The sequence below is a fragment of the Stomoxys calcitrans genome, chromosome 4 (genome assembly GCF_963082655.1).
Source record: "Stomoxys calcitrans chromosome 4, idStoCalc2.1, whole genome shotgun sequence".
Classification (NCBI taxonomy): Eukaryota; Metazoa; Arthropoda; class Insecta; order Diptera; family Muscidae; genus Stomoxys; species Stomoxys calcitrans.
Window position 1 is genome coordinate 74,661,246 of NC_081555.1, and position 26,635 is coordinate 74,687,880.

General features: G+C 38.8%; 1 protein-coding gene across 1 annotated transcript in view; it reads left to right on the forward strand.

Annotated features, from left to right (window-relative positions):
* LOC106088031 (putative uncharacterized protein DDB_G0277255) overlaps positions 1-26,635 on the forward strand; it is a 181,194-nt gene that overhangs the window by 148,756 nt on the left and 5,803 nt on the right. Inside the window, exon 3 of the mRNA XM_013253315.2 lies at positions 13,320-13,553. Within this exon, the coding sequence (XP_013108769.2) occupies positions 13,320-13,553 (234 nt within the window). The remainder of the gene's footprint in view (positions 1-13,319; positions 13,554-26,635) is intronic.

Sequence of the window (26,635 nt, forward strand, 5' to 3'; positions counted from 1 at the left end):
TACCAGTATTATTCTTCGCTTTATCTCAAAACTGGTGTCATTCGTTTCGGTTACGGCGGTGCCGCGGTAGATAAAGTTACTGACTATCTCAAAGTTGTGGTTCCCAACTTTCTCCATTTTCTTTATCTATTCGGTTGTGCAAGGCTTTTTGGGAGTTGAAAACATCTATTTCGTCTTATCTCCATTTACTGCCAGACCCATTTTCACTGACTCTCTTTCGATTCTTTCAAAGGCTGCAGTTACTATTTCCGGTGACCGACCTATGATATTGTTATCGTCGGCATAGGCGAGTAGCAAGTGCTCTCTTGTGATTAGTGTGCCATATCTATTCACATCTGCATCTCATATAATCTTCTCCAGCAGGATATTAAAGAGATCACACGATACGATAGGCTGTCTCCTTGTGTGAAACCTCGTTTGGTATTAAATGGTTCGGAGAGATTCTTTCCTATTCTTACTGAGGAACGCATATCAGCAAGTGTCATCCTGCAGAGTCTCATTAATTTTGCAGGGATACCAAACTCAGACATGGCTTGAAATACCTTTGAACGTAAAGGAGTATCGAAGGCGGCTTTGCTCTTACTTGTTTTATTTGCTCTCAATTTCATTTCAAATACAACGCAAAAGATTTTCACAAAATCCCAACCGAGTTGGTTGCGTGCCCGGATTAGTAGTGTGGGGATCGTGGATTCGATATGAGATGTGTTCTATATCTACTATAGTGTAGACGAAAGGAGTTAAAGTTAGTCTGCTTGGAAAAATAGACTACCAATCTAAGTTAACCTTACCTATTATCACTAAGATGTTTCAAACTTTATTGGCACATGAGATGGTGTGCTTTCCACAGAAAAGCCGATGGATAGACAGATGAACGGGCAACATAAGCGATTCTGAATAATAAGACGATTTATATGAAACTAAGATTTCGATGATGAATAACAAAGTTACTATACCGCTCTCCTGTGGCCTATGAAGCTTTCAAGCAGTTTTCATTTCGTAACAATTAAAAAAATCTACACTCAAAATTACATTTTTACAGTAAAAGTTCGATGTACAATAGTTTAATTTCTGTTCCATGGATTAACCTCATCATGACCCACTCACTTTTGCCGAATGACCCTATGCTCTAGTATTAATGCTCCATTGGCACTTCCGCCCAAATAATTCAAAATTAATAAAAAAAAACAAAGTCTTACAAATTGTAATAGCAAATCTGGATCATAATTTTCAAAGTTGTTGTTCGTACAATAAAAGATTGTTGCCTTTGTGTAAATCACTGAAATGTTGTTGAATTTGCAAATGAATAACATTTTGCACTCTGTAATTATGGCACCACAATGGTTGAAAAGACGTTGTGCTTGGCTAGGGGCTAAAGACTAGACCAGCCATACAGGCGGCCATTGAAAACGTCAACAACCAATATGGGGGGGACCAAAGGAAACCACACTGCGGAGAGATGGAGTAGTTAGAGGTTAGTGTTGCTCCAACCAACGCAGGCACCACCAGCATCAACGTAGTCACATAGCAATGTTACTTAATTTGAGGCCATGGCTTAAATGCACCTTATTAAATTGTTTCTTATAGACAATAATTTTCAATTGTTTCTTTTTCATTTTTTTGCATCTATTTATTTGTAATTTTTTTCCAGTGCATATAGGCAGACACTATGATTACCACTGTCATTGCTGTCGTTCAAATAAATTGTGTTGTTGCTGGGGGGTTTACTGTTGTAGGCGTTGTCCACGGGCTTTTGCTCGACGAAGTGTACCAATTTTGGTTTGGTTGGAAAAATTAAAATGGAAAACAAATCCGTAGCAATTTCCACTATTCATGTAAACATGGTGTCAACTTGTGGCCAGGGGAATATTGGAAATATTTACTAGACATGGCGGATAGTTGGGAGACATGGGTTTTTGGGTTTGTGGGTCATATGCCATTCCTTGAATACTAAATTACCAATCTCCGACAATTGCGCATAAGTGTGATGTTGTGGAGGCAGATTTTTCCTCATTTTCTTGTTCATCACCAAACGCTGAATTTGTTCTTAGTGCTGAAAATTTTATTGAAAACCAGTTGGTCAATATTGAACGAGGTTTCTAACCGGTTACATCAAATTCTTTGAAAGAAAACCACACATCGATATTGCCATTATTTCTTTTGGCTAGCTTTGGAAATTTTTCAGCAGAGTCCAAATTATAAAGAATATTTAGGTGGGTAGATAGACTTGCAGAAAACCAGATGGCAATTTTAATTCAAAGTTATTAGAGAGTATAGCAAACAAGTTCATTCAATTAGAACAAATTGGAAGTGGTTTCAATTGAAATGCGTGCAACTATGAATTATAGCACTAAAACAGTTCAAATTAATACGACTAAATTTCCTATGAACATTTCACAAAGGAACAGTAGATACTTTTCTTATATCAATCAGTGCAGTTCGATTAGAGTTTAAGCTCAGTGATAAGGGACCAGCTTTTTTATGCCGAATCCGAATGGCATGCCGCATAGCTTTCCCACAAGGTAGAGAAGTATAAACATGACAGGGTACCTCACAAATATAGTCATTATTACTAATGGTATAATCATCGCTGAAAATTTTTCTGATGTTCACACCAGGTTTTCAACGCAGGCGTTCGGCGTTATGGGTGGACATGATAACCTCGGCGCCACGGTGGTCTCCAAGTTCAAGTTAATACCCAAATGTGAGATCAATCCTATCTTTCATCTGTTATTAAATTTTTCACACAACAAAGTACTAGTTGTCAACTAAATATGTGCCAAGTTTATAAAAAACAAGTAAAAGCGTGCTAAGTTCGGCCGGGCCGAATCTTATATACCCTCCACCATGGATCGCATTTGTCGAGTTCTTTTCCCGGCATCTCTTCTTAGGCAAAAAAGAATATAAGAAAAGATTTGCTCTGCTATTAGAGCGATATTAAGATATTGTCCGGTTTGGACCACAATTAAATTATATTTATGTTGGAGACCTGTGTAAAATGTCAGGCAATTCGAATAAGAATTGCGCTCTTTGTGGGCTCAAGAAGTAAAATAAAGAGATCGATTTATATGGCAGCTATATCAGGTTATAGGCCGATTCAGACCATAATAAACACGTATGTTAATGGTCATGAGAGAATACGTCGTACAAAATTTCAGGCAAATCGGATAATAATTGCGATCTCTAGAGGCTCAAGAAGTCGAGATCCCAGATCGGTTTATATGGCAGCTAAATCAGGTTGTGAACCGACTTGTACTTTATTTGACATAGTTGTTGAAAGTAACAATAAAAAACGTCTTGCGAAATTTCAGCCTAATCGGATAGGAATTGCGCCCTCCAAAAGCTCAAGAAGTCAAGTCCCCAGATCTGTTTATATGACAGCTATATCAGGTTATGAATCGATTTGAACCATATTTGGCACAGTTGTTGGATATCACAACAAAATACTACGTGCCAAAATTCATTCAAATTGGATAAGAATTGCGCACTCTAGAGGCTCAAGAAGTCAACACCCAAGATCGGTTTATATGACAGCTATATAAGGTTATGGACCGATTTGAACCATACCCGGCACAGATGTTGGATATCATAACAAAACACGTCGTGCAAAATTTCATTCCAATCGGATAAGAATTGCGCACTCTAGAGGCTCAAGAAGTCAAGACCCCAGATCGGTTTATGTGGCAGCTATATCAGGTTATGGACCGATTTGAACCATACCCGGCACAGTTGTTGGATATCATAACAAAACACGTCGTGCAAAATTTCATTCCAATCGGATAAGAATTGCGCACTCTAGAGGCTAAAGAAGTCAAGACCCCAGATCGGTTTATGTGGCAGCTATATCAGGTTATGGACCGATTTGAACCATACTTGACACAGTTGTTGTATATCATAACGAAACACGTCGTGCAAAATTTCATTCTAATCGGATAAGAATTGTGCACTCTAGAGGCTCAAGAAGTCAAGACCCAAGATCGGTTTTTATGGCAGCTATATCAGTTTATAAACCGATTTGAACCATACTTGGCACAGTTGTTGGATATCATAACAAAACACGTCGTGCAAAATTTCATTCCAATCGGATAAGAATTGCGCACTCTAGAGAAAAGTGTTGCTTTTGTTTAGCACGACACTGTATATATTCTTCATGGGCTATCGAAAATGGTCTAGGCGGCAATTGTTATTTTCAGTACGATGTATGAGGTACCTGCCTCCCTGGAAAGTGAACATGTTCAATTCAATTCCGTAGGCGAAGCTGGTAAAGGATCTAAAACAAACAAAGTTAGTTCCATTTTGAAATGCTACGTTTATGACTAAAGTTTGATATGTTGAAGCAAAACGTTATACAGTTACAATAACCGAAAAACTTAGTAATAAAAGTATTTCGGTCGTCGTAAAACTGTCGCACACCTTTTTTTTTTTTAGCCTGTATTTTTATACCCTCCGCCATAAGATGGAGGTATACTAATTTCGTCATTCTGTTTGTAACACCTCGAAATATGCGTCTGAGACCCCATAAAGTATATATAATCTTGATCGTCATGTCATTTTAAGTCGATCTAGCAATGTCCGTCAGTCTGTCTGTCGAAAGCACGCTAACTTTCGAAGGAGCAAAGCCAGCCGCTTTAAATTTTTGCACAAATACTTTTTACTAGTATAGGTCGGTTGGGATTGTAAATGGGCCATATCGGTCCATGTTTTGATATAGCTGCCATATAAACCGATCTTGGGTCTTGACTTCTTGAGCCTCTAGAGGGCGCAATTCTCATCCGATTTGACTGAAATTTTGCACGTAGTGCGTCGGTATCACTTTCAATAACTGTGCCAAGTATTCAAATCGGTTAATAATCTGGTATAGCTGTCATATAAACCGATCTTGGATCTTGACTTCTTGAGTCAATAGACCGCGCAATTCTCATCCGACTTGGCTGAAATGTCACATAAGGTGTTTCGGTATCACTTCCAATAACTGTGCTAAGTATGGCGCAAATCGGTACATAATCTGATAAAGCTGCCATATAAACCGACTTTTTGAGCCTCTAGAGGGCGCAATTCTCATCCGATTTGAAAGACATTTTGTACAACGGCTTTTCTCATGACCTTCTAAATACGTGTCTAATATGGTCTGAATCGATCAATAGCTTCATGCAACTCCCATATAAACCTATCTCCTGCTTGAGGCCCTACAGGGCGCAGTTCTTATCCGAATGAACTGAAATATTATACAATGACTTCTACAATGTTCAGCATACATTTATGGTCCGAATCGGACAATAACTTGATATAACTCCAATAGCATAACAGTTCTTATTCAATATCCTTTGTTTGCCTAAAAAGAGATACCGCGCATAGAACTCGACAAATGCGATCCATGGTGGAGGATATATAAGATTCGCTCCAGCCGAACTTAGCACGCTCTTACTTGTTTAAGCTTGTCGGTGCCTGGATTGATAAAAACACCTGTAGTCGATGTCGATAGTGTACACACCCAAACATTGTGGTTCATTCTTCATGTAATTCTAAATATTTTAAATTCCATAAGTTTGTCTTCTAATTTTGGCTCGAGGTCATCGAACAATTTACAAAAACAGGTGTTGATATTTTATTGAATTATTTTATTTGTAATTTTCTGCCGATATTTCGACCACCGCAGATAACCTTCATCACGGTTTGAACTATAAATTTAACAAACTAGTAATTTAAAAAAAAAAAAAAAAAATAAAAAATATTTTGAAACAAAACAATGGACTTTTCCTTTACATCGCATAGGTTCGACTGAAGTTCTCTCATTATACCCTACACCACTACTGTGGGACAGGGTATTAAAACTTAGTGAATTTGTTTGTAATACCCAGAAGTAAGAGGGATAGAGATTGATAAGTATACCCGTCGACTCAGAACCACCCTCTGATTTGATTCAGCTATGTCCGGCTGTCTGTCTGTCTGTCTGTCTGTCCATGTTAACTTGTGTACAAACTACAGGTCGTAATTTTCATCCAATCGTCTTCAAATTTGGTACAGGCATGTTTTTCGGCTTAAAAAAATCGGTTCAGATTTAGATAAAGCTCCCATATATATGTTCGTCAGATTTTGTGTAATTTGCAATTATGTTGTCATTTGTCAACCGTAGTTACTACAGTTTGAACATATTTGCCCTAAATTTGATACAGGTTCTTTAATAACCCATCTGAAAACATCCGCCGAGGTCTATCAAAATTGGTTCAGGATTGGATATAGCTTCCACATTGAACTTATAGGGCAGGCGTAGGGTATTATACAGTCGGCACCGCCCGACTTTGCCTTCCTTACTGGTTTTTGTCTGTATTTTTGTACCAAAATTCTGTAAATCTGTGCACTATTGTCTGTGTCTTTCTTAAAGTTTATGCGTTTGTTTGTGAGGGTATCAATAATATGTAACATCATTACGTAATAATATGTAAATCAGATTGGATTGGATTCTTGTACTAGTAAAGTGCAATATGCTGCAAGTGCAGTTTTTTGTTCTAAAGGTTTGTCTTTCATTTTCAGGTCAGATATGTGAGATTATAAAATTCCGCTTAAAACATTCATAAATTCTTACAGTTTTATGAATATTGAGGTTGTGGTGGATGCTGATTAATTTAAAATGCAGCTTTCGCACATGATTTCTATTTCAGCCGATAGAATGATATAGGCCAATTTGTATTAAGTGATGGGAATCTTTCGATTTTCCAAAAGATTAACCACCAACCCTAACTTAGATCCACTTCATCCATCGGAGCTAAGGTGTTTCCTTCTATACCGCAGCATACATTCATTCCTACGTTAGCGCACCACCTTCGTGTGTACCAACTCGCTGTTTAGAAGGATATGCATGAGCTATGTATCTCTCTAACAATTTTTTTTTTTTCATTTTTATTAACTGAGCAATGCATGTTCCTTCTCCAAGACCTCAAACTTTATGTTAACCATGATCTTGATTCGTGACTCAAAAGGCCGGTTCAATGTGCCTGATTGGCGCTATTTATGAGTGCCTGTTTAGCCTAGCTGGCTAAACTGCCTGTCCGACGGGCTGCTTACCTTCAAGCCTGAGAGCCTGGTTTTAGTGAACAAGACAACAACCACCGCACAACGTGGTGCTGCCATAAAAGAGATTGAAGCTATTTATCATAGACATGGGGCCAATGGTGAACAGACACATGGATGTGAGAAGGTGTTCAAGCAATGAATTATTCAAGGCAATCATGGCTACAGTGAAGGTGGGAAGGTGGAGACAGAGGCAAAGAGGGAAAATTTACAACAAGTACACATAACATTAACAACCAAACACCTTGTTGTTATCAATAAATAATATTTAAGCACCGCCAACAGATGGACGATGCAATAGAAAATGCAACAAATCGAAAACGTGCATGCATATGTTGTATCAGCATGCGTGGTATGCCCATTGCATTTTTGCCAATGTGCTGATGGCTGTGCGGCAGCTGCATATACAATTTCGCAAATTAATTAATAATTACAAAAGTAGATGTAAACCAAAAGCAAGCGCATTCAAAAACCTTGAGATTGATTACCCGCGTATACTCTGCATTGGATCTGCTACCGATGGCAATGCAACATTTGCAGTTACACCTTCCGAGAAACATTGGCAACGGCTAAAACTCTCCGGCTTTAATAAGGCATTAAATTTGTTTGCATTTCACCCAGACTGCCAATTAATCAAAAGCGAACGAAAATGCATGCGCCTGAGTCATTCAAATTCATTATGGCCTTCCCTAGTCGTCATAATCGCATAAAGACATCGAACAAATAAAAGATAATTAAATTCTTTCACGCACTTTTCTTTCCGCAAATGATGATAGAAATTTGAGTTTGCCGTTAATTAACTCTCATGTTACAGCCTTGTTTGGGTTAGTGGCCTTATTTTGGAATGAGTGAATTAAAATTCGAATTGTTTTCCTTTCTGTCACATCCAAATACTCACCCATCATTGGCAGAGTCCTCTTGGATTATGGTGAAATTTCTTTTTCCAAAATTGTATCGGTTGCATGTCAGGTGTTTGTTAGGCGAACATATTTTGTTCATAGTTATGAATGATACTAACATGTGCTACTAATTTCAAGGTTCAATGAATCGAGGCTATGTTGAGAGTCTATGTGCTGTTAAGCGCCGTCTAAGGTAAAGCCAAAGAAAAGGCTCATTAAGCGAAGCAATGAGGTGAATGTCAGCAATTGAGGTGAATGTATTTCATTTTTATTGCATTGTGTTGCACGAATTAAAAATAGGGAATTATTTGGCAGGAAAAGGAAATGATTTTTATGCAAATATAAAGAAATCTGTTTGAAAAAAAGCGATGTTTTGATTTCACCCTTGTAAAAAAATCGCATTTTGGCATACGATTAAAGAACAGGGGTAAACTTCTCACATATGAGTGTTGTTCGATTTAAGATTAAGCCGAATGTTAAGGGACGTCCTTTTTCAATAAGCGAGTCCGAACGATGTGCCGCAGTACGACACCTATTTGGGGAGAAGTTTTTACATGTAGGGGACAACCAACCACTGAAAAATTTTTCTTATGTTCTTGTCTGGATTCGAACATTGGAGTTCAGCGTCATAAGCGGACATGCTACCCAAATGATATTTACCCGGTAAATTGGATAGATACTCTGGTATATAAAAAAATCTAGGCATTTATATATTTGAAGATATCTTGGCTATATAAAACATTTTGCAAAGAATTGTTGATGATATCATTTTCATTGTATATAAACTTGACCTTCTGATCTCATAAAATCAGACTATAGCTATATATAGCCGCCATATAGACCGATCTCCCGACTTAATGACTTGAAGCAATAAATTGCTGATTTTTTATCCGATTTCGATGAAATTTGCCACAGTGAGTTCTGGTAGACCTTTACCCATTCCTGTGAAATGTGAACCAGTTCGTACCATATTTGGACCGCCCAATATCTGATATATTAAATTAAGGCCAAAAAAAAATCCATTTATTACCCGAATCCGATGAAATTTGGCACGGTGAGTTTTGGTAAACTCCTACCCATTCCTGTGAAATGTGATCCAGATCGTACCATATTTGGATACAGCTGTCATATAGACCTATTTCCCAATATAGAAGATTGGGCCAGAAATGGAGATTATTTCATGCGATTTCAATGAAAATTGTCACAGTGACTTTTGATAGATCTTCGCACTTTTTTGTCGAATATGGCCTAGATCGGACCACATTTGGATATAGCTGCCACATAGACCGATCTCCCGATTTGGAGTATTGAACCTATAAATGGAACATTTTTCATTCGATTTTGATGAAGATGGAGGCATTGTGAGTTTTGAAACATCCCTACCCATTCCTGTGTCTGCCCGTGTTTCGAAATAACAATAGCAGTTCAAACCGATCATCCGATTCGATTTCTTGAGCCCCTTGAAGCCTGATTTTTTTTGTCAGATTTGGCTGAAATTTGGTATGTGAAGTTTAGGCCTTCCAAATTCCGACACAAAATCCTGTTTATGTAGATCCATAAGTAGATATAGCTCCTATATAATTTGATCCCGAGATTTGCGTTCCTGCAACGATCCTGAATAACGACATAACTTCTTGAGGTCCGTAAGGAGTCAATCATTACTCCGTCTAAGACCGTCTAATTGGTTTTAGGGGGTTGAGCTGTGTCGGATGACTTGGGGGATCTTGAAAACCAAGCAACGGTTCTGATTGGTTTGACTTGACAAAATCCAGGCTTATCTTGGTCTTCATTCATCTTAAATGTGGACACAAACCTCCTCGCGGTGTCACCTGGGTAGCTACCTTTAACATCCGCTAAAGATAGTGAGCTAAATCTGCCACGAGTTCACCTGTAGAACAATAAAAATATGGGTTGGGGTGTCGGGTTAGTAGCACATCAGCCGGATAACTTCAAGAGATTACTTCAATAAAAACGAAGGAGATTAAAAACGAATCCCCCTGTGTTGCCGACAAACGTTGTAAGGACCACTATTTGCGTATATGCACCGCACTCTTTACAGAGAGGGAACAGTGTACGTACTGGCGGATGTATTGGAAAAGTATAAGGCAGACAAAACTGCCAAACAGCATGTGCGTTGGCTCGAGAAAGGCTCCACAACAACACCTAGAGGTGACGTTCTATATTATATTGTAGCTGCCATGTAACGAGGCCTGAATTTGACTATGGATTTATGGTTCGATGAAGACTGAAACACCTTGTCTCCAAGTTTACTCCGGTGGATAAGAGGCTAGCCACAGTCCCCATAAAAGCGAAATTCTTCAACATCAGCCTTATTTGCACCCATGCCCCGACGTAAGAGCAGACCAAGGATATTTTCTACTGGCGTCCAGAAAGATAATATGTCCGCTGAAAATATCTCTGGACCAACAGACGGAAAATTTAGCCTTCACAAAGAAACTTTCGATAATAAATTGAGGCTAATTTGACTTTGCCGAGACAAAGAGCGTGTTATTTAACAGACCAGATTCCAACATCAAAGGATTGACATGACCACATGGCTGTCACTCAATCAAAACATGAGAAACCAAATAGATCATCTTGTGAAAAATGGAAGGCATTCAACCAGCGTGTTAGATGTTCAATCGATCCGAGCAGAGAACATCGATTTGGACCATTAGTGTGGCAAGAAACGTACGATCTGACACTGCACGGAAGGTGGACATCGGAAAGCTACAAACAACAGGTGGCAACGGCATACTCAACACGGCTGACCCAAATGCTCGAAGAAAGCATTCCCTTACCCGATAGTATAGCAGCTCAATGGCAAACCAATGCCCACTTCTTGGAAAAGCATCTTGGGTACCAAAAGCCTACCCCAAGGAATCCAGGGTGCGACCAGGAGTGCCAAAAAGTTACTGAAACCAAGAATACGGCATACAGGACAACCTTACAGTCAATAGCAACGCGCCAAATGAAGAACAGGTGTCAGGAGAAAAGGAGAGAGGAGAAACGAGTATTGCGCAGGAAAGAGAAGGAAATGGAAAGGCGTGAGTGTGAGGTGTGTAGAAGCCAGAATGAAATCCGAAAAATTCTACCAAAGAACTAAATATCAAACCGATAGCTTTGATACAGGCACGTCCTCTCTCTTATAAATCGATATCCCGATTTCAAGTCTTCAACCCCTGGAAGCCGCAATTGGTATCGGATTTTGATAAAACTTTGCATATAATGTTATATTATCACTTCCAAAAAAAGAGGTCTAAATCGGTGTTAACCAGATATACCTTCCATATAAACCAATCAATGGATTTGATGTCTTGAGCCCCTGGAAGCAGAAATTTGATATGTAGAGTAAACGTATGCCCTTGGTGGTGGCCCAAGATTCGGCCCGGCCGAACTTATCACGTTTTTACTAGTTACTTATTTATTTCATTCTACAAATGACAATTTGCATGCGGACTATGACTTAATAAAGGCCTGAAAGGGCAACGAGTGATAAATGGGGTGACAAAGGGGTGACTGTGAGTATTCCAAAATTGTGTGGCCTAATCTAGACTTGAAGGGGTCTACCGCTTTGCTGTCACTGTCATGACAGGTCTCTGTCTGATTGGAAAGCAGATAGAAGGTTGCCAGTAACGACATTTGCAGAAGCTGTGAAGACGTCGAGGAAGAAGAGGCCGTAGAACATCTGCTGTGTGCGCGTCTCACACTGGCAGTCAGAGGGAGTTCTACTTTAGGTTTAGCGAATGTGAACATACGCAAGATGTTGGGCTTTTCTGGATGGTTCTGCGGTTCTGCGGAACTAGAAGGTATCTTCCTTCTCCTGTTCCTATGGTATCACAATAGACGAAAATGCCTAAGTGAGACTGATGGCAGACTGCCACTTTAGCCTAACCTAACCTAGTTATAAATTGTAATTAAAATGTTTTCTTTTCGAAGTGCCCAATTTTGATTCTATACGGAACACAGATACAAACCGCACTACTTTCATTTTTATAACCACCACCGAAGGTTGGGGGTATATTCATTTTGTCATTCCATTTGCAACACATCGAAATATCCATTTCCGACACTATAAAGTCTATATATTCTTGATCTGTGTAAAAATCTAAGACGATCTAGCCATGACCGTCCGTCTGTCTGTTGAAATCACGCTACACTCTTTAAAAATAGAGATATTGAGCTGAAATTTTGCACAGATTCTTCTCTTGTCCATAAGCGATTTTGCTGAAAATTGGGACAGGGAGTTGTGTTATGCCCTTAGACATCTTTCTTCAATTTGGTCCAGATCGGTTAAGATTTAGATATAGCTGCCATATAGACCGATCCGCCGATTTAGGATCTCAAGCCCATAAAAGTCACAATTATTATCCGATTTTGCTGAAATTTGGGACAGTGCGTTGTGTAAGGTCCTTCGACATCCTTCTTCAATTTGGCCCAGATCGATCCAGATTTGAATATAGCTGCCATTTAGACCGATCTCTCGATTTAAGGTTTTGGGCCCATAAAAGGCGCATTTATTGTCCGATGTCGCCGTTATTTGGAACAGTGAGTTGTGTTAGGCCACTCGATATCCTTCTTTAATCTGGCAACGATCTGTCCAGATTTGGATATAGCTGCCATATAGATCGATCCGCCGATTTATGGTCTTAGGCCTATAACAGCAACATATATTATCCGATTTTGCTGAAATTTAAGACAGTGAGTTGTGTTAGGCTCTTCGACATAATTCTTTTATTTGTCCCAGATTGGTCCAGATTTGGATATAGCTGCCATATAGACTGATCTGTCGATTTAAAGTTTTGGGACCATAAAATCGCATTTATTGTCCAATTTCGCCGAGATTTGGGACAGTGAGCTCTTCGACATTTTTCTTCAACTTGGCCCAGATCGGTCCAGAGTTAGATATAGCTGCCATATAGACCGATATCTCGATTTAAAGTCTTGGCCCCATAAAAGGCGCATTTTTAATCTGATCACTGAAATTTGACGCAGTGACTTAAGTTAGGCTTTTCGACATCCGTGTTGTATATGGATCGGTTCAGATCGGTTTATTTTTAGATATAGCTACTAAAAAGACCAATATTTTGTTATATACAATTGAGCAATAACTTGTACTTATAAGTATTTGGTCCAAATCGGAACATATTTCGATATATTGTAGCTGCTATGGGGCATAAGGTATGCATTTTTCTCCGGATTTGGACGAAAGGTGGTTTACATATATACCCGCGGTGTTGGGTATCCAAAGTTCGGCCCGGCCGAACTTAACGCCTTTTTACTTGTTATATATAATTTGAAAAGAACGCTATCGTAACACTTCTTTTTCCTTTATTTTTTTGTTTATCGTTTCAGAATTTTAAAGAAAAAGACTCAGGCAAAGTGGTACTCTACACCACAAGTATGGGCATCATTCGCGACACCTATGCAAAATGTTCAAATGTTAAACAAATCCTCAGAACACTACTGGTCAAATTTGAAGAACGTGATGTCTTCATGAGTGTGGAATATCAACAGGAAATAAAGGAGCGCATGCATTCCGAAACGATACAAGTACCTCAATTATTCGTAGAAGGCCAACACATTGGTGTAAGTATTTATAATGAGCAAGCATAATTACCAAAATTATTATGGAAAATTTTCCATTCCATGCGACGACGAAAAAGAAGCAGCATAAACAAACCAGTGAGACAGATATGACATTTTGCTAAAGCTGGAAAATTGTTGGATTTAGTTGAACCCAGAATTACTAGTATTTTTGAGATTGGTTGGTTGGTAGTTGTCTTCATTTTGCAAAACATTGTAAGATTGCCAGAAGCATTGGCTTCTATCGCCGAATTGTGGCGTGGCTGGCGACTTTCCTGTGTGCGAAGTGTATTTGTAAATGTTGCAAAACCAGAAGATTGAGGTTTTTGCGGAGATGATTTTGAGTGAATAGCAGCCTGTGAGGCTCAGTTTAAAGATGAGACTGCAAAATGTGCGATTTTTCAAACTCTTTCCATTAACATATTTATCTTGTTTTTTCCTACTCTTTCATGTCGGTATAGTTTAAACTTTTAGTTGGATGATAGACTATTTTTGTTGCGACTGGAAGTTCATTTACTTGTGCCAAGCTATATCCAACATACATGTTTATTGGGTAGTACGAGCAGCAGAAATTTTAAATCATTATTTACACATCTTATAGGATACTTAACGATAATACTACAAGAAATTTAAAAGAAATGGTGAAATGCATTTACACCGGTATTCACAAAAGTTAATGTACATTTGAAATAGGTTTATTTGACAGATTAATGTTTAAAGGTGACTAATCGGACCCTATTTCGATATAGCTGTCATATACAGACCGATTCTCATAGATTTTCAAATTTTTTCCTTATTTACACTGCAGTTTTAACCGAGCTTAAAAGGGAGTAGTGTTTGTTAATATTTGTGTGTGGTAGCTGCAATGAAAGCAGGAAGTTGATGTCGCATACGAAGAAGAACTCTGATTAAAAGTATCGATGGAAAACGCGAAATAGTATTTTTTGGTAGACATGAGAATACCTCTCTTTCAGCGAATTAGGCTGATGCTCAAATGACGTACTATCAACGCATCACTGGCGGAGGCTCGATTAGGAAGATTGTAGCCAGAGAAACGCCGTATGCACATATTCTGTTTTCTATTTTGTGCCCTTGGCCACCGTAGCGCTGAGGTTGGTATACCGGCTATGACGCCGAACGTCTGGATTCGAATCCTGTGAAGAACACAAAAAAAGTTCAACGGTGGTTTTCCCCTCCTAATGCTGGAGGTGCTATGCCATATAAAAACTTTTCTCCAAAGAGGTGTCGTACTCGGACTCGGCTATAAATAGGTGGCCCCTCATCATTGAGCTTAAACTTGAATCGGACTACACTCATTGATATGTGAGAGTTTGGCCCTGTACCTTAAAGAAATATTTATGGGCAAATTTACATTTTGTTTATGAGTCGGACTCTGCAGACTTTCGAGAGAGTTTTGTAGTTATGGTGGGTGTCCGATTCCTTCCCACTATTACGGACCTCGTTCAGGGAGTGTTGAGGAAGCTGTCAACGGTTTGGGATAAAACCCAGAAATACTAAGCTGGTACTGTGAATGCTGGGTGTTTTCAGAACGCAAAATAGACTTAGAAATAGGAGCGTCTTTGAATGTTTAACTTTTTATACCCACCACCATAGGATGGGGATATCCTTATCTAGTCATTCCGTTTGTTACACCTCGAAATATTGATCTAGGACCACATAAAGTATATATATTCTGGGCAGTCTCGACACTCTGAATCGATCTAGCCATGTTCGTCCGTCTGTCGAAATCACGATAGCGGTCGAACGCGTAAGGCTAGCCGCTTGAAATTTTGCACAACTACTTATTATTGATGTAGGTCGTTGGGGATAGCAAATGGGCCATATCGGTTCAGATTTAAATATAGCTCCCATGTAAACCGATCTCCCGATTTGACTTCTTGGACCCCTGGAAGTCGCAATTTTTATCCGATTTGGCTGAAATTTTGCACATAGTATTCTGTTATGACTTCCAACAACGGAGATAAGTACGGTCCAAATCGGTCTATAACCTGATATAGATCCCAAATAAACCAATCTCCCGATATGACTTCTTAAACCCTTGGAAGCCACAATTTTCATCTGAATAGGATGAAATTTTACACATAGTGTTCCATTATGACTTCCAATAACTGTGCCAAGTACGGTTTATATGGAAGCTATCTCAGGTTACATACCGATTCGGACCGTACTTGGCACAGTTGTTGAAAGTCGTAACAGAACATCGCGTGGAAAATTTCAGTCAAACCGGAAAAAATTGCTGCTTCCAAGGGCTCAAGAAATCAAATCGGGAGATCGGTTTATGTGGGAGCTATATCTAAATCTGAACCGACGTAGTCCATTTTCAATCCCCAACAACCTACATCACAATTAAGGATCTGTGCAAAATTTCAAGCGGCTGGCTTTTCGCATTCGACGACTATTGTGATTTCGACAGATAGACGGACATGGACAGATCGACTCAGAATGTCGAGAGGATTAAGAATATTTATACAATTGTTGGAAGATGTATCAAAACACTTTATACATAATTTCAGTCAAATTGGATAAAAATTTCGCCGTCCAGAAACTCATGAAATCGACATCCAAGATCGGTTTCCAGGTCTTGTGAACACCACTTTCCATGCCTGGATTCGCGTAGTTATTATCGCCACTTAAAGCGCCAAGCTTTGATACGAGTGCACCGTGTCAGATACCATCCAATGCCTAGCAGATAGAGCTACGACCTTACTGTCACTCACTTAGATGACTATTGAACTATTTGTAACCCACAAGGTGGAGTTGATTTTGCTCTCCATAGCCTCGAAAAGCTCAGACCATATCGCTATTGATCGGTAATTAGTTTTGGATATAGCTTCCATATATACACACCGTCTTTATAAAAGATATCATAGCATCACCCAATTTGATGCTATGATTCTAATTTCAATCAGAACTCTACTGCTAAATTCCACCAAAATCTGTTCTAATTTCAATGGTGATGACTTTTGTGGGGCCTTCAGTCTTGCAAAGCTTCTTTACGAAGATGTGTCGCATTCGGACTGAATCGGATAACACTTATTGATACGAGTGTAGTCTTACCGTTGTTTTTTGAAGGGATTTTATTGCAAATTTGGATATCTATTGGTCTCTTACATTATTTTCACAAGGTCACCACAATAGTGGTTTGTTTCTTAAGTCTTTTGTTTTCGATAGCACAAATTTCTGACGTTTGAACTACTATTGATTGTCTTTTTAAAACATTACTTTGTAGAGTTAATTGCAGCATTCCTTTAGCAACACACACTACATTTTAAATCATTTGCCAGTTTTCTTGCCCCATCTAATGTTTCAATGTTGGTAGAAATGCGCCTATAGAGTTTAATGTTGGAATTGTTTGGTGTGAGCTCTTTTTCTGGTTGATATGTTTGTTTGTTTTCTTTGGTTTTGTTTAAACGTTGGTATTACTCTTGGTGATGGCAATTTACTAAGTTATGAACAATTTTACCATAATGGTTTTCGTGGTGTTGTTGCTGTCATTATCAGCTGATGTGTGATATTATTCAATCACTTTTTATACCCACCACCGTTGGATAGGGGGTATATTCATTTAGTCATTCCATTTGCAACACATTGAAATATCAATTTCCCACCCTATAAAGTATATATATTTCGGATCGTTGTAAAATTCTAAAACAATTTAACGATGTCCGTGTGTCTGTATGTCTATCCGTCTGTTGTAATCACTCTACGGCCTTCAAAAATTGAGGTATTGAAATTTGGCACATACGTCTTTTTGATGCATGCTAGTTAAGTTCTTGATCGGGCCAAATCGGACCATATTTGGATATAGCTGCTATATAGACCGATCTAACGATAAAGCGTCTAATGCCCTTAAACGCTTTATTTTTCATGCGATTTCGTTGAAATCTGAATACAGCTGCCACATAGACCGATATGCCAATAAAGAGTCTGAAGCCCATAAAAGCGTTAATTATTATCCGATTTCATTTATTTATTACCCGAAACAGTGGGTTAATTTAAGCCTCCCGATATCTGACCTAAATATGGTTCAGATCGGTCTATATCTAGATATATAGACCATATAAACCGATCTCCCGATTAAGGGTCTGAAGCCCATAAAAGCTTTATTTTTTAACCAATTTCGCTGAAATTTGAAACAGCTAGTTGTTTTAGGCCTCCCGACATCTGACCAAAATATTGATTAAATCGGACTATATTTAGAAGTAGCTGCCATATAGACCGATCTCTAGATAAAGGGTCTGAAGCCCATAAAAGCATTATTTTTAAATGATTTCGCTGAAATGTGTATCAGTGAGAAGTTTAAATCCTCCCAACATAGGCCCAAATATGGTTCAGATCGAACTATATTTATATATAGATCGAACTATATTTATATATAAACTATATGCCATATAGACCGATCTGCAGCCCATAAAAACTTTATTTATTAACCGATTTCGCTGAAATTTGAAATTTGAGATGTTTCTAAGCTCCCGATGTCCGAGCTTTATATGGTTGAGGTCGAACTATATATAGATATAGCTGCCATATAGACCGATCTGCCGATAAAGGGTCTGAAGCCCATAAAAGCTTTATTATTTATCCGATTTCGTTTAAGGTCTCCCGACATCCCTTCCAAATGTGGTTTGGATCGGATTATATTTAAATATAGCTGCCATACAGACCAATTTCCTGATAAACAGTATGAAGCCCATAAAAACTTTATTTTGTATCCGATTTCGCTGAAATTTTAAACAATAAGTAGTTTTAGGCCACTCGCCGTCTGACCCAAATATGGCAAAGATCGGACTGTATTTAGAAATAGCTGTCATATAGACCCATATGCTGATTAAGGGTCTGAAGCTCATAAATGTTTTATTTATTACCCGATTTTGTTGAAATTTGAAATAAAAAATTCTACAATGACTTATATTTATTGGACCATTCAATTTCCGTGCCCAATTGTGGTGCATAAGTTATCCAGTTTTTACCGGATTGTGACGAAAGGGGGTTTACATATATACCCGATATGGAGGGTATCCAAAGTTTGGCCCGGCCGAACTTATTAAAGTCTCTCTCACAGCTTCATCCAATAGAGCAAATATGTTTAGTTTGGCTTGCTACATGACGTGGCTGGCAGGCAGTTGCAGCTTCTACGCCATGACGTTTTACTTTGTGGTGTTTAAATGTTAAGTTGCAGCACATAGTTTCCCATCGTTATTTTGAGGTAAAATGGATAATTTGTAAAAATTTCGAAATTTATTTCTATTTGATAGTCAGATATATAAATGTGGGGTAATCATAATTTCTCCAATACAATGATATAAATAATTTCTCAAAAATATCAAAAAAATAATATACTTGTAATTCAAGGATAAGAAAAGTGGCCTAAAAATAAGAAATACTGTCAAAGTATGGCTTATTTTCTGTTCCGAACGCTCAAACATTAAAATGTCCAATGGTAATCGAGACTAATTTGAGTATTTAATACGAATACATCAAGGATGCATATGTAGATTCCAAAAAGTTCATCAACTTGATGCACTTACCCTAAATCATACCATACATTTTTATCCAGGAGTTCAAAACCCCACTGCCGATTCGAAGCATGTTTACCTTTTCATGTTGCAATTTAAGCAGAGATTAACACAACAGCTTAAAAAGTACACAAATTCACTAAATCACGCATACAAGGCGATGGTGTATACCCTCAACTTCACATTGTGGATACTGAAGCGTTGCACCCAATGAGAGGTCATAGTTTCTTACCATTTTGGTGTTGTTGTTAATATTGTGAAAGAGTATTACCGCTAACGATGGAACAAAAAGAAACCCCCAAAACACTATATAGCGTGTTACCAATTTAATAATAATGATGTGAACCCCAACAGTTCCAACGATTTTAACCAATGATTCATTTTGACTCGATACATCATAGGGTAATCCATCATTCAGTCATCATTGCAAATACTGTAACTTACCCGCCTCCTTCACCGTCATATATGCACCATATGAGTACATGCATTTCACATCGCATGCAAGTGAATGTAACAAGGCGGCTGTTACATTCATAATTACAAATGCTGCGCTGAGGTCGTCTAACCGCCAGAGTTATATGCCTGTCTGTCTGCCTGTAAAGAAGGCAGGTTGGCTAGTTTGTATTAAAATGTTGATGTTGGATGTTGATGGAATGAGTTTCAGATGTTCATTGGTTTGCACTTGGTACTTGGTACATAGCTCATGGTACAATTAACTGGTCATAATTAGATGTTTTATTGTATTTTAAGATCGAATTGTTTGTATTTTGAAAACTTAAGGCAAAAGCAGTCAGTAAAAGAAAGGGAAAATCTGAAGACTTTTCATTTCAAAGCACATGAGATAAAAATTAAGAAAAGAGTTATTTAGTAGATAGGGCAGGTTTAATGAGACAAGGAGAAGTTAAACAAGTAAAAGCGCTAAGTTCGGCCGGGCCGAATCTTATATACCCTCCACCATGGATAGCATTTGTCGAGTTCTTTTTCCGGCATCTCTTCTTAGGCAAAAAAGGATATAAGAAAAGATTTGCTCTGCTATTAGAGCGATATCAACATATGATCCGGTTTGGGCCGCAATTAAATTATATTTTGGAGACCTGTGTAAAATGTCAGCCAATTCGTGCCCTTTGGGGGCTTAAGAATTAAAATAGAGAGATCGATTTATATGGGAGCTGTATCGGGCTATAGACCGATTCAGACCATAATAAACACGTATGTTGATGGTCATGAGAGAATCGTTCGTACAAAATTTAAGGCAAATCGGATAATAAATGCGACCTCTATAGGCTCAAGAAGTCAAGACCCCAGATCGGTCTATATGACAGCTATATCAGGTTATAGACCGCTTTGAACCATACTTGGCACAGTTGTTGGATATCATAACAAAATACTTCTTGCAAAAATTCATTCAAATCGGATAAGAATTGCGCCCTCTAGAGACTCAAGAAGTCAAGTCCTCAGATCTGTTTATATGACAGCTATATCAGGTTATAGACCGATTGGAACCATACTTGGCACAGTTGTTGGATATCATAACAAAACACGTCGTGCAAAATTTCATTCCAATCAGATAAGAATTGCGCACTCTAGAGGCTCAAGAAGTCAAGACCCAAGATCGGTTTATATGGCAGCTATATCAAAATATGGACTGATATGGACCATTTACGATACCAACTGACCTACACTAATAAGAGGTATTTGTGCAAAATTTCAAGCGGCTAGCTTTACTGCTTCGGAAGTTAGCGTGCTTTCGACAGACAGACGGACGGACAGACGGACGGACAGACGGACGGACAGACGGACGGACAGACGGACGTACAGACGGACGGACATGGCTAGATCGACATAAAATGTCGCGACGATCAAGAATATATATACTTTATGGGATCTCAGACGAATATTTCGAGTAGTTACAAACAGAATGACGGAATTAGTATACCCCCCATCTTATGGTGGAGGGTATAAAAAAAACAGGTAAAAAATCGTTAAGTTCGGCCGTGCCACCCACCACAATGTATATTATTATTATCCTATTTAATTATAAACCTATTATATCTATATTAGTGAACCGAGGGAACCGAGAAGTTAATATAAGCCACAGTTTGAATCTTCAAGGAAATAAGGTTATAAATGAGGATTTTATAGATTTAAAATCCCATTTCGGCAGATCGGTCCATATGACAGCTATATCCAAATATGGTTTGATATGGACCGTACGCAGTTTGGATAGCGGGTGGCCTAGTGCAACTCATGGTTCGATCTGGACTAAATTTGGTGCGGACAATGGGAAATCTAGCTTTTTATGGGCTTTAGACCCTAAATTGATAGATCGATCTATATGGCAGATATATCCAAACGTAGTCCGATTTTGCTGGTTGAAGAACTTATCCTGCGTATAGACTAAGTACGAATCTATGCCAAATTATAGCTCAATATTTAGATTTTTGAAGACTGTAACGTAACTACAGCAGACGGAAAGAAACACAGTCATCGTTAAATCATCTATGAATTTTATGACCATCCAGAAGCATATATACTTTGTAGGATCGGGAATATTTATTTTGATATGTTGCAAACGGAATAACTAAATGAATATACATACCTCTTTTTCTAGGGTAGTGGGTATAAAAATCCATGTAGTTCGTTACTTGATCTTTTTTAGTTTTCGCCACTAAAAAGAAACCGTGGAAATAACTTGACAAATGCTATCCATGGTGGATGGTATATAAGATTCGGCCCTACCGCACATAACTCGTTTTCACTTATTTTGACTTTAAGACGAAACTTTAAGTCGCCACAATAACAAGTTCGTGAAACAAAAAATTTGTTTTTTTAAAGATTTTTAATCTGTCGGAGCGGATTTTGAGACTGAAAGCAGCTCCGATCCAGCTTCGCTCCGGGTTCGCAAAAATTCGCTACTGCTCCAGCAAAAATAGGCTTGCTCCACTCCGAATCCTTGGTCATAGCCGACGTTCGCTCAAGGACGAATTCCATGAAGCAAGATCATTATGAGATATACTATGAGAAATAGGCATTCTTGGGCATTTCTTTCTCCAGCATACATTCGATATTTCCTGAATACCAGGCCGTACAAAGATTTGTTCTCTTTGGACTTCGCAGAAAAAAGGCTCGTGTAGATTAGTGCATAAAATCTTCACAGGTGGCGAATCGTGGGTATACGCGGATAGGACCGAAACAAACAGCAATCGACCATGTGGGTCTTCGAAGACGAGTTAAATCCAACGAAAAATGTTCGAGGAACAAGAAAATTCAAAAAGCGACCAAGCGAAGACGAATTATTTTTCACCACGACAATTCGAGCGTACACACATTGACGCCTTTTTGAACGGCCTAATTGTCGATTTGATGGATCATCCGCCATATAGCCCTTACTTGGCACCTAATGATTTCTTTTTATTCCCGCACATTAAGATAGATATGCGTTGTCAATAATTTTCGTCGCCAGAAAATGCTGTTGAAGCGTTTAAAAAACCATATTTGGGGAGTGCTTCAATTGGAGTGGAAAAAGTGCTTCGAAGTTTGATTTGAGGGCATGCAAAAGTGTTTAAATCGTGTTGGGGGATACTTTGATACCACCACTGTGTTTGTGGTGCATTTGTTTGTAACACCCAGAAGGAAGAGAGATTGACCCATTGATAGGAATACTGATCAACTCAGAATCACTCTCTGATTCGATTTAGCTATGTGCGTGTGCCTGTCTGTCCGTCTGTCCATGTTAATTTGTGTACAAACTACAGGTCGCAATTTCCATCCGATCATCCTCAAATTTGGCACATATATTTTTTTTTGCGTAGAGAGAGAATACTATTGAAATTGGAAAAAAATCGGTTCAGATTTGGATACAACTCCTATATATATATGTTGTTTCCGGTTTTGAGAAATATTGCAATAAAGTGCTCATTTGTTAACCGATTCTCTCGAAATTTGGCAGGAAGCATTTCCTTGTATATCTTAGTATTACTGGTGAATTGCATAGAAATCGGTTCAGATTTGGATATATCTGTGATATATGTATTATACCCGATTTGCACTTCTTCAGCCACTGCAAACGCATTTACTTTCCTCGACGACTTTCCTCGACGACTTTCCTCTTTAGAGTTTGTTCGAAATCGGTTTAGATTTAGATATAAATACCATCGATGTGTTCGCCAGATTTGGGGTAATTTGCAATAATGTTGTCATTTGTCAACCGTAGTTATTACAGTTTGAACATATCTGCTCGAAATTTGATACGGATTGTTTAATAACCCATCTGAAAACATCCGCCGAGTTCCTTCACATTGGTTCAGATTCGAATATATATCTCCCACATTCGACTTATAGGATAGGTGTAGGGTGTGAGACAGTCGGCACCGTCCGACTTTTGCCTCCCCTTACTGGTTTATGGTACAAATTCGCATTATCATTATTAGGTCATAAATTTTTATAGGAACATCCGTACAATCAAATAGAATTATTAAGGCCTAGTTATGCTCTGGTAAACATACCGTAAATTTAGGAAAACGCGTCAGATGTTTTGTTATACCCCCCACCATAGGATGGGGGGTATACTAATTTCGTCATTCTGTTTGTAACTGCTCGAAATATTCGTCTGAGACCCCATAAAGTATATATATTCTTGATCGTCGCGACATTTTATGTCGAAATTGAAATTTTTCACGACGTGTTTTGTTATAATATCCAATAACTGTGCCAAGTATGGTTCACATCGGTCTATAACCTGATATAGCTGCCATATAAACCGATCTTTGGTCTTGACTTCTTGAGCCTCTAGAGTGCGCAATTCTTATCCGATTGGAATGAAATTTTGCACGACGTGTTTTGTTATGATATCCAACAACTGTGCCAAGTATGGTTCAAATTGGTCCATAACCTGATGTAGCTGCCATATAAACCGATCTTGGGTCTTGACTTCTTGGGCCTCTAGAGAGCGCAATTCTTATCCGATTTGCCTGAAATTTTGTACGACGGATCCTCTCATGGTCATAAACACACGTGTTTATTATGGTCTGAATCGGTCTATAGCCCGATACAGCTCCCATATAAATCGATCTCTCTATTTTACTTTTTGAGCCCCCGAAGGGCGCAATTATTCGAATTGGCTGACATTTTACACAGGTCTCCAACATATAATTTAATTGTGGTCTAAACCGGATCATATCTTGATAACGCTCTAATAGCAGAGCAAATCTTTTCTTATATCATTTTTTGCCTAAGAAGAGATGCCGGGAAAAGAACTGACAAATGCGCTCCATGGTGGAGGGTATATAAGATTCGGCCGGCCGAACTTAACACGCTTTTACTTGTTTTTTCTTATAAATACACATACAAATAATTACCGAGCATCTGTCGACCGTAACCGGAATGTGGAGTTCACTAAAAAGAAAATTTTACGATCCGTTTTCGTGACAGCTGATAAATTTTAACAAATTTTAAAACAATAACTACCAGTCAGACCTGTGGAGAAAAGGAAACGAAAAAGTGAGAGATAAATGATAAGAAGAAACTACAAGAGTCGGGGGTAGGCGCCAATATGGCGCCGTCTTATGCTCCTATCCATGTTAGCACTATGTCATGAAACAGAAGTCTATTCAGGACTCCAAACAATCCGCCACGCACTTCGACCTCACTGTACTAAAACCCACGGCCTTGAGGGCCGCCATACATGCTGATTTCGAAACTGTAAATCCCCTTCCACAGTTCAAAAAGGGACCTTGATATGATGTATAACTAGCATTACGCCATCCTTGTTAAGATCCAACAATCCAACAAAAATTCGTTTACCACAATGTTCCAGAGAATTGGCGAGAACACCCCCATGTGAGGCGTTCCCCTTATCACCCGCCTTCTGACCATACCACCTCCGAAGTCCGCATTGATAGTGCTGCCAAGTAGCACACAGTCCGTCCACAGGGAGAAACTCGGATGGATCCCCGTGCGGATCTGAGCGGTGACTGGCGACCCATCTACTCGTTGTTAAATGTCCTCTCAATATTCAGGAAGGCCGCCATCGCGTTCTCCTTCAGATAGAGAGGCGGTTGACTTATCGCATCACTTTGTGAAGGGCCCTCTTCTCTGATCTGTCCGTAAGGTATGCATGTTGTGCCCTTGAGGTATGCCTGAAGTTCTCCGACGTCAGACCCTCCCTCACCTTCAAGACTTTTTTGTTAATAAAATTGTTTTGTTTGAAATGTGAAATGCTATTTTTTGCCTCTCTACGTTTACAATACATTTATTCTACATTTACGGTTCATTGACTGGAGCATTACCCGACCTTTAATCAATAGATCAAAAATATGCTTTTTATTTGTCCTATACATATCACATGCAATCGAATGTAGGGCAAATAAAAAGCCTTTTTGGTCTAACTATTAACTCTATTTGATTTGTTTCGAAATAAACAAAATGCATCAAATACATGGTGCGTCAGAGAAACTTACTTATTTGAAGGTCAATTGAAACAAAAGTACTTCATTTACTGTTTTAATTTTTTTCATTTGAGAGTACAATATCCCATTTTTTTATACAGTCTTGAAAATGGCATCGTATAAATGCCGAACCCCATTGCGAATATACTGTGCATATAGTCGATTGTTGAAATTCGTGCCCACTCTTTGCAGCATATCAACCGGTATGTTGGTAATGGCGTCGCGAATATTGTTGTTGAGGTCTGTTATCGGTCGACACAAGCCTGGGATTACAAATGGTCCGTGATCGATCGACACAAGCCTGGGATTACAAATAACCCCATAAAAAGTGTAAAAGTGTCGAAACTGGGAAAAGCTACCTTGATCTTCAGGCAGTTTGTCAATCAACATTTCACATGCATTTTGACAGGCAATAAAATCGCGTTCACTTTATTCTGGCACAATAGTCCATTTATAGGGACTTGACATTTAGGATCTTGATAGAGAATTCGTCGAACAGTGTTGTCAGCGAGTTTGCAAGCCGACCACCGGGGAGATCGCACAACTAACTGCCTCACTCTTTCAATAGTTAGCGGAGTTCTGATTGTCCGTTGAAGTCTATTTCTGGGTTTGGCAACACTTTTAAACTCCTGAAACCAGTTTACCCACGACAGAATCGAATTACGACCAGGAACGAGTCTATGAGGAAAAATTTCAAAGCGAGAGCGGAAGGCACGTTGCGTAGCAACAAGTGAGCGACCGTTAGAGAAGAACCTCTCGACGGCGAAGGTCCGCTGCTCTCTAGGCCAGATCATGATGGCAACTGAATGGAGAGAGAAACAAACTTGGGACTTCCCCCTCCAAATGCGTCCCCTCTTGACGCCCTCGCTAATCAATTCACCACTCGGGAGTTTTGTCAAATAAGTAAGTTTCTCTGGCACACGCTGTATATGTGTCTAATGTTGTGAATACACATAATCAACACTGTATGAATCTAACATATTTTGGGCACATATGATAAAACAATTTGGATCAAATATTTGACTAATCTGAACCTACTTTTACAATGGCAAGTGACAAGAATATAAACATACTTTTTGGTTCTCAGATCAATATTTCGATG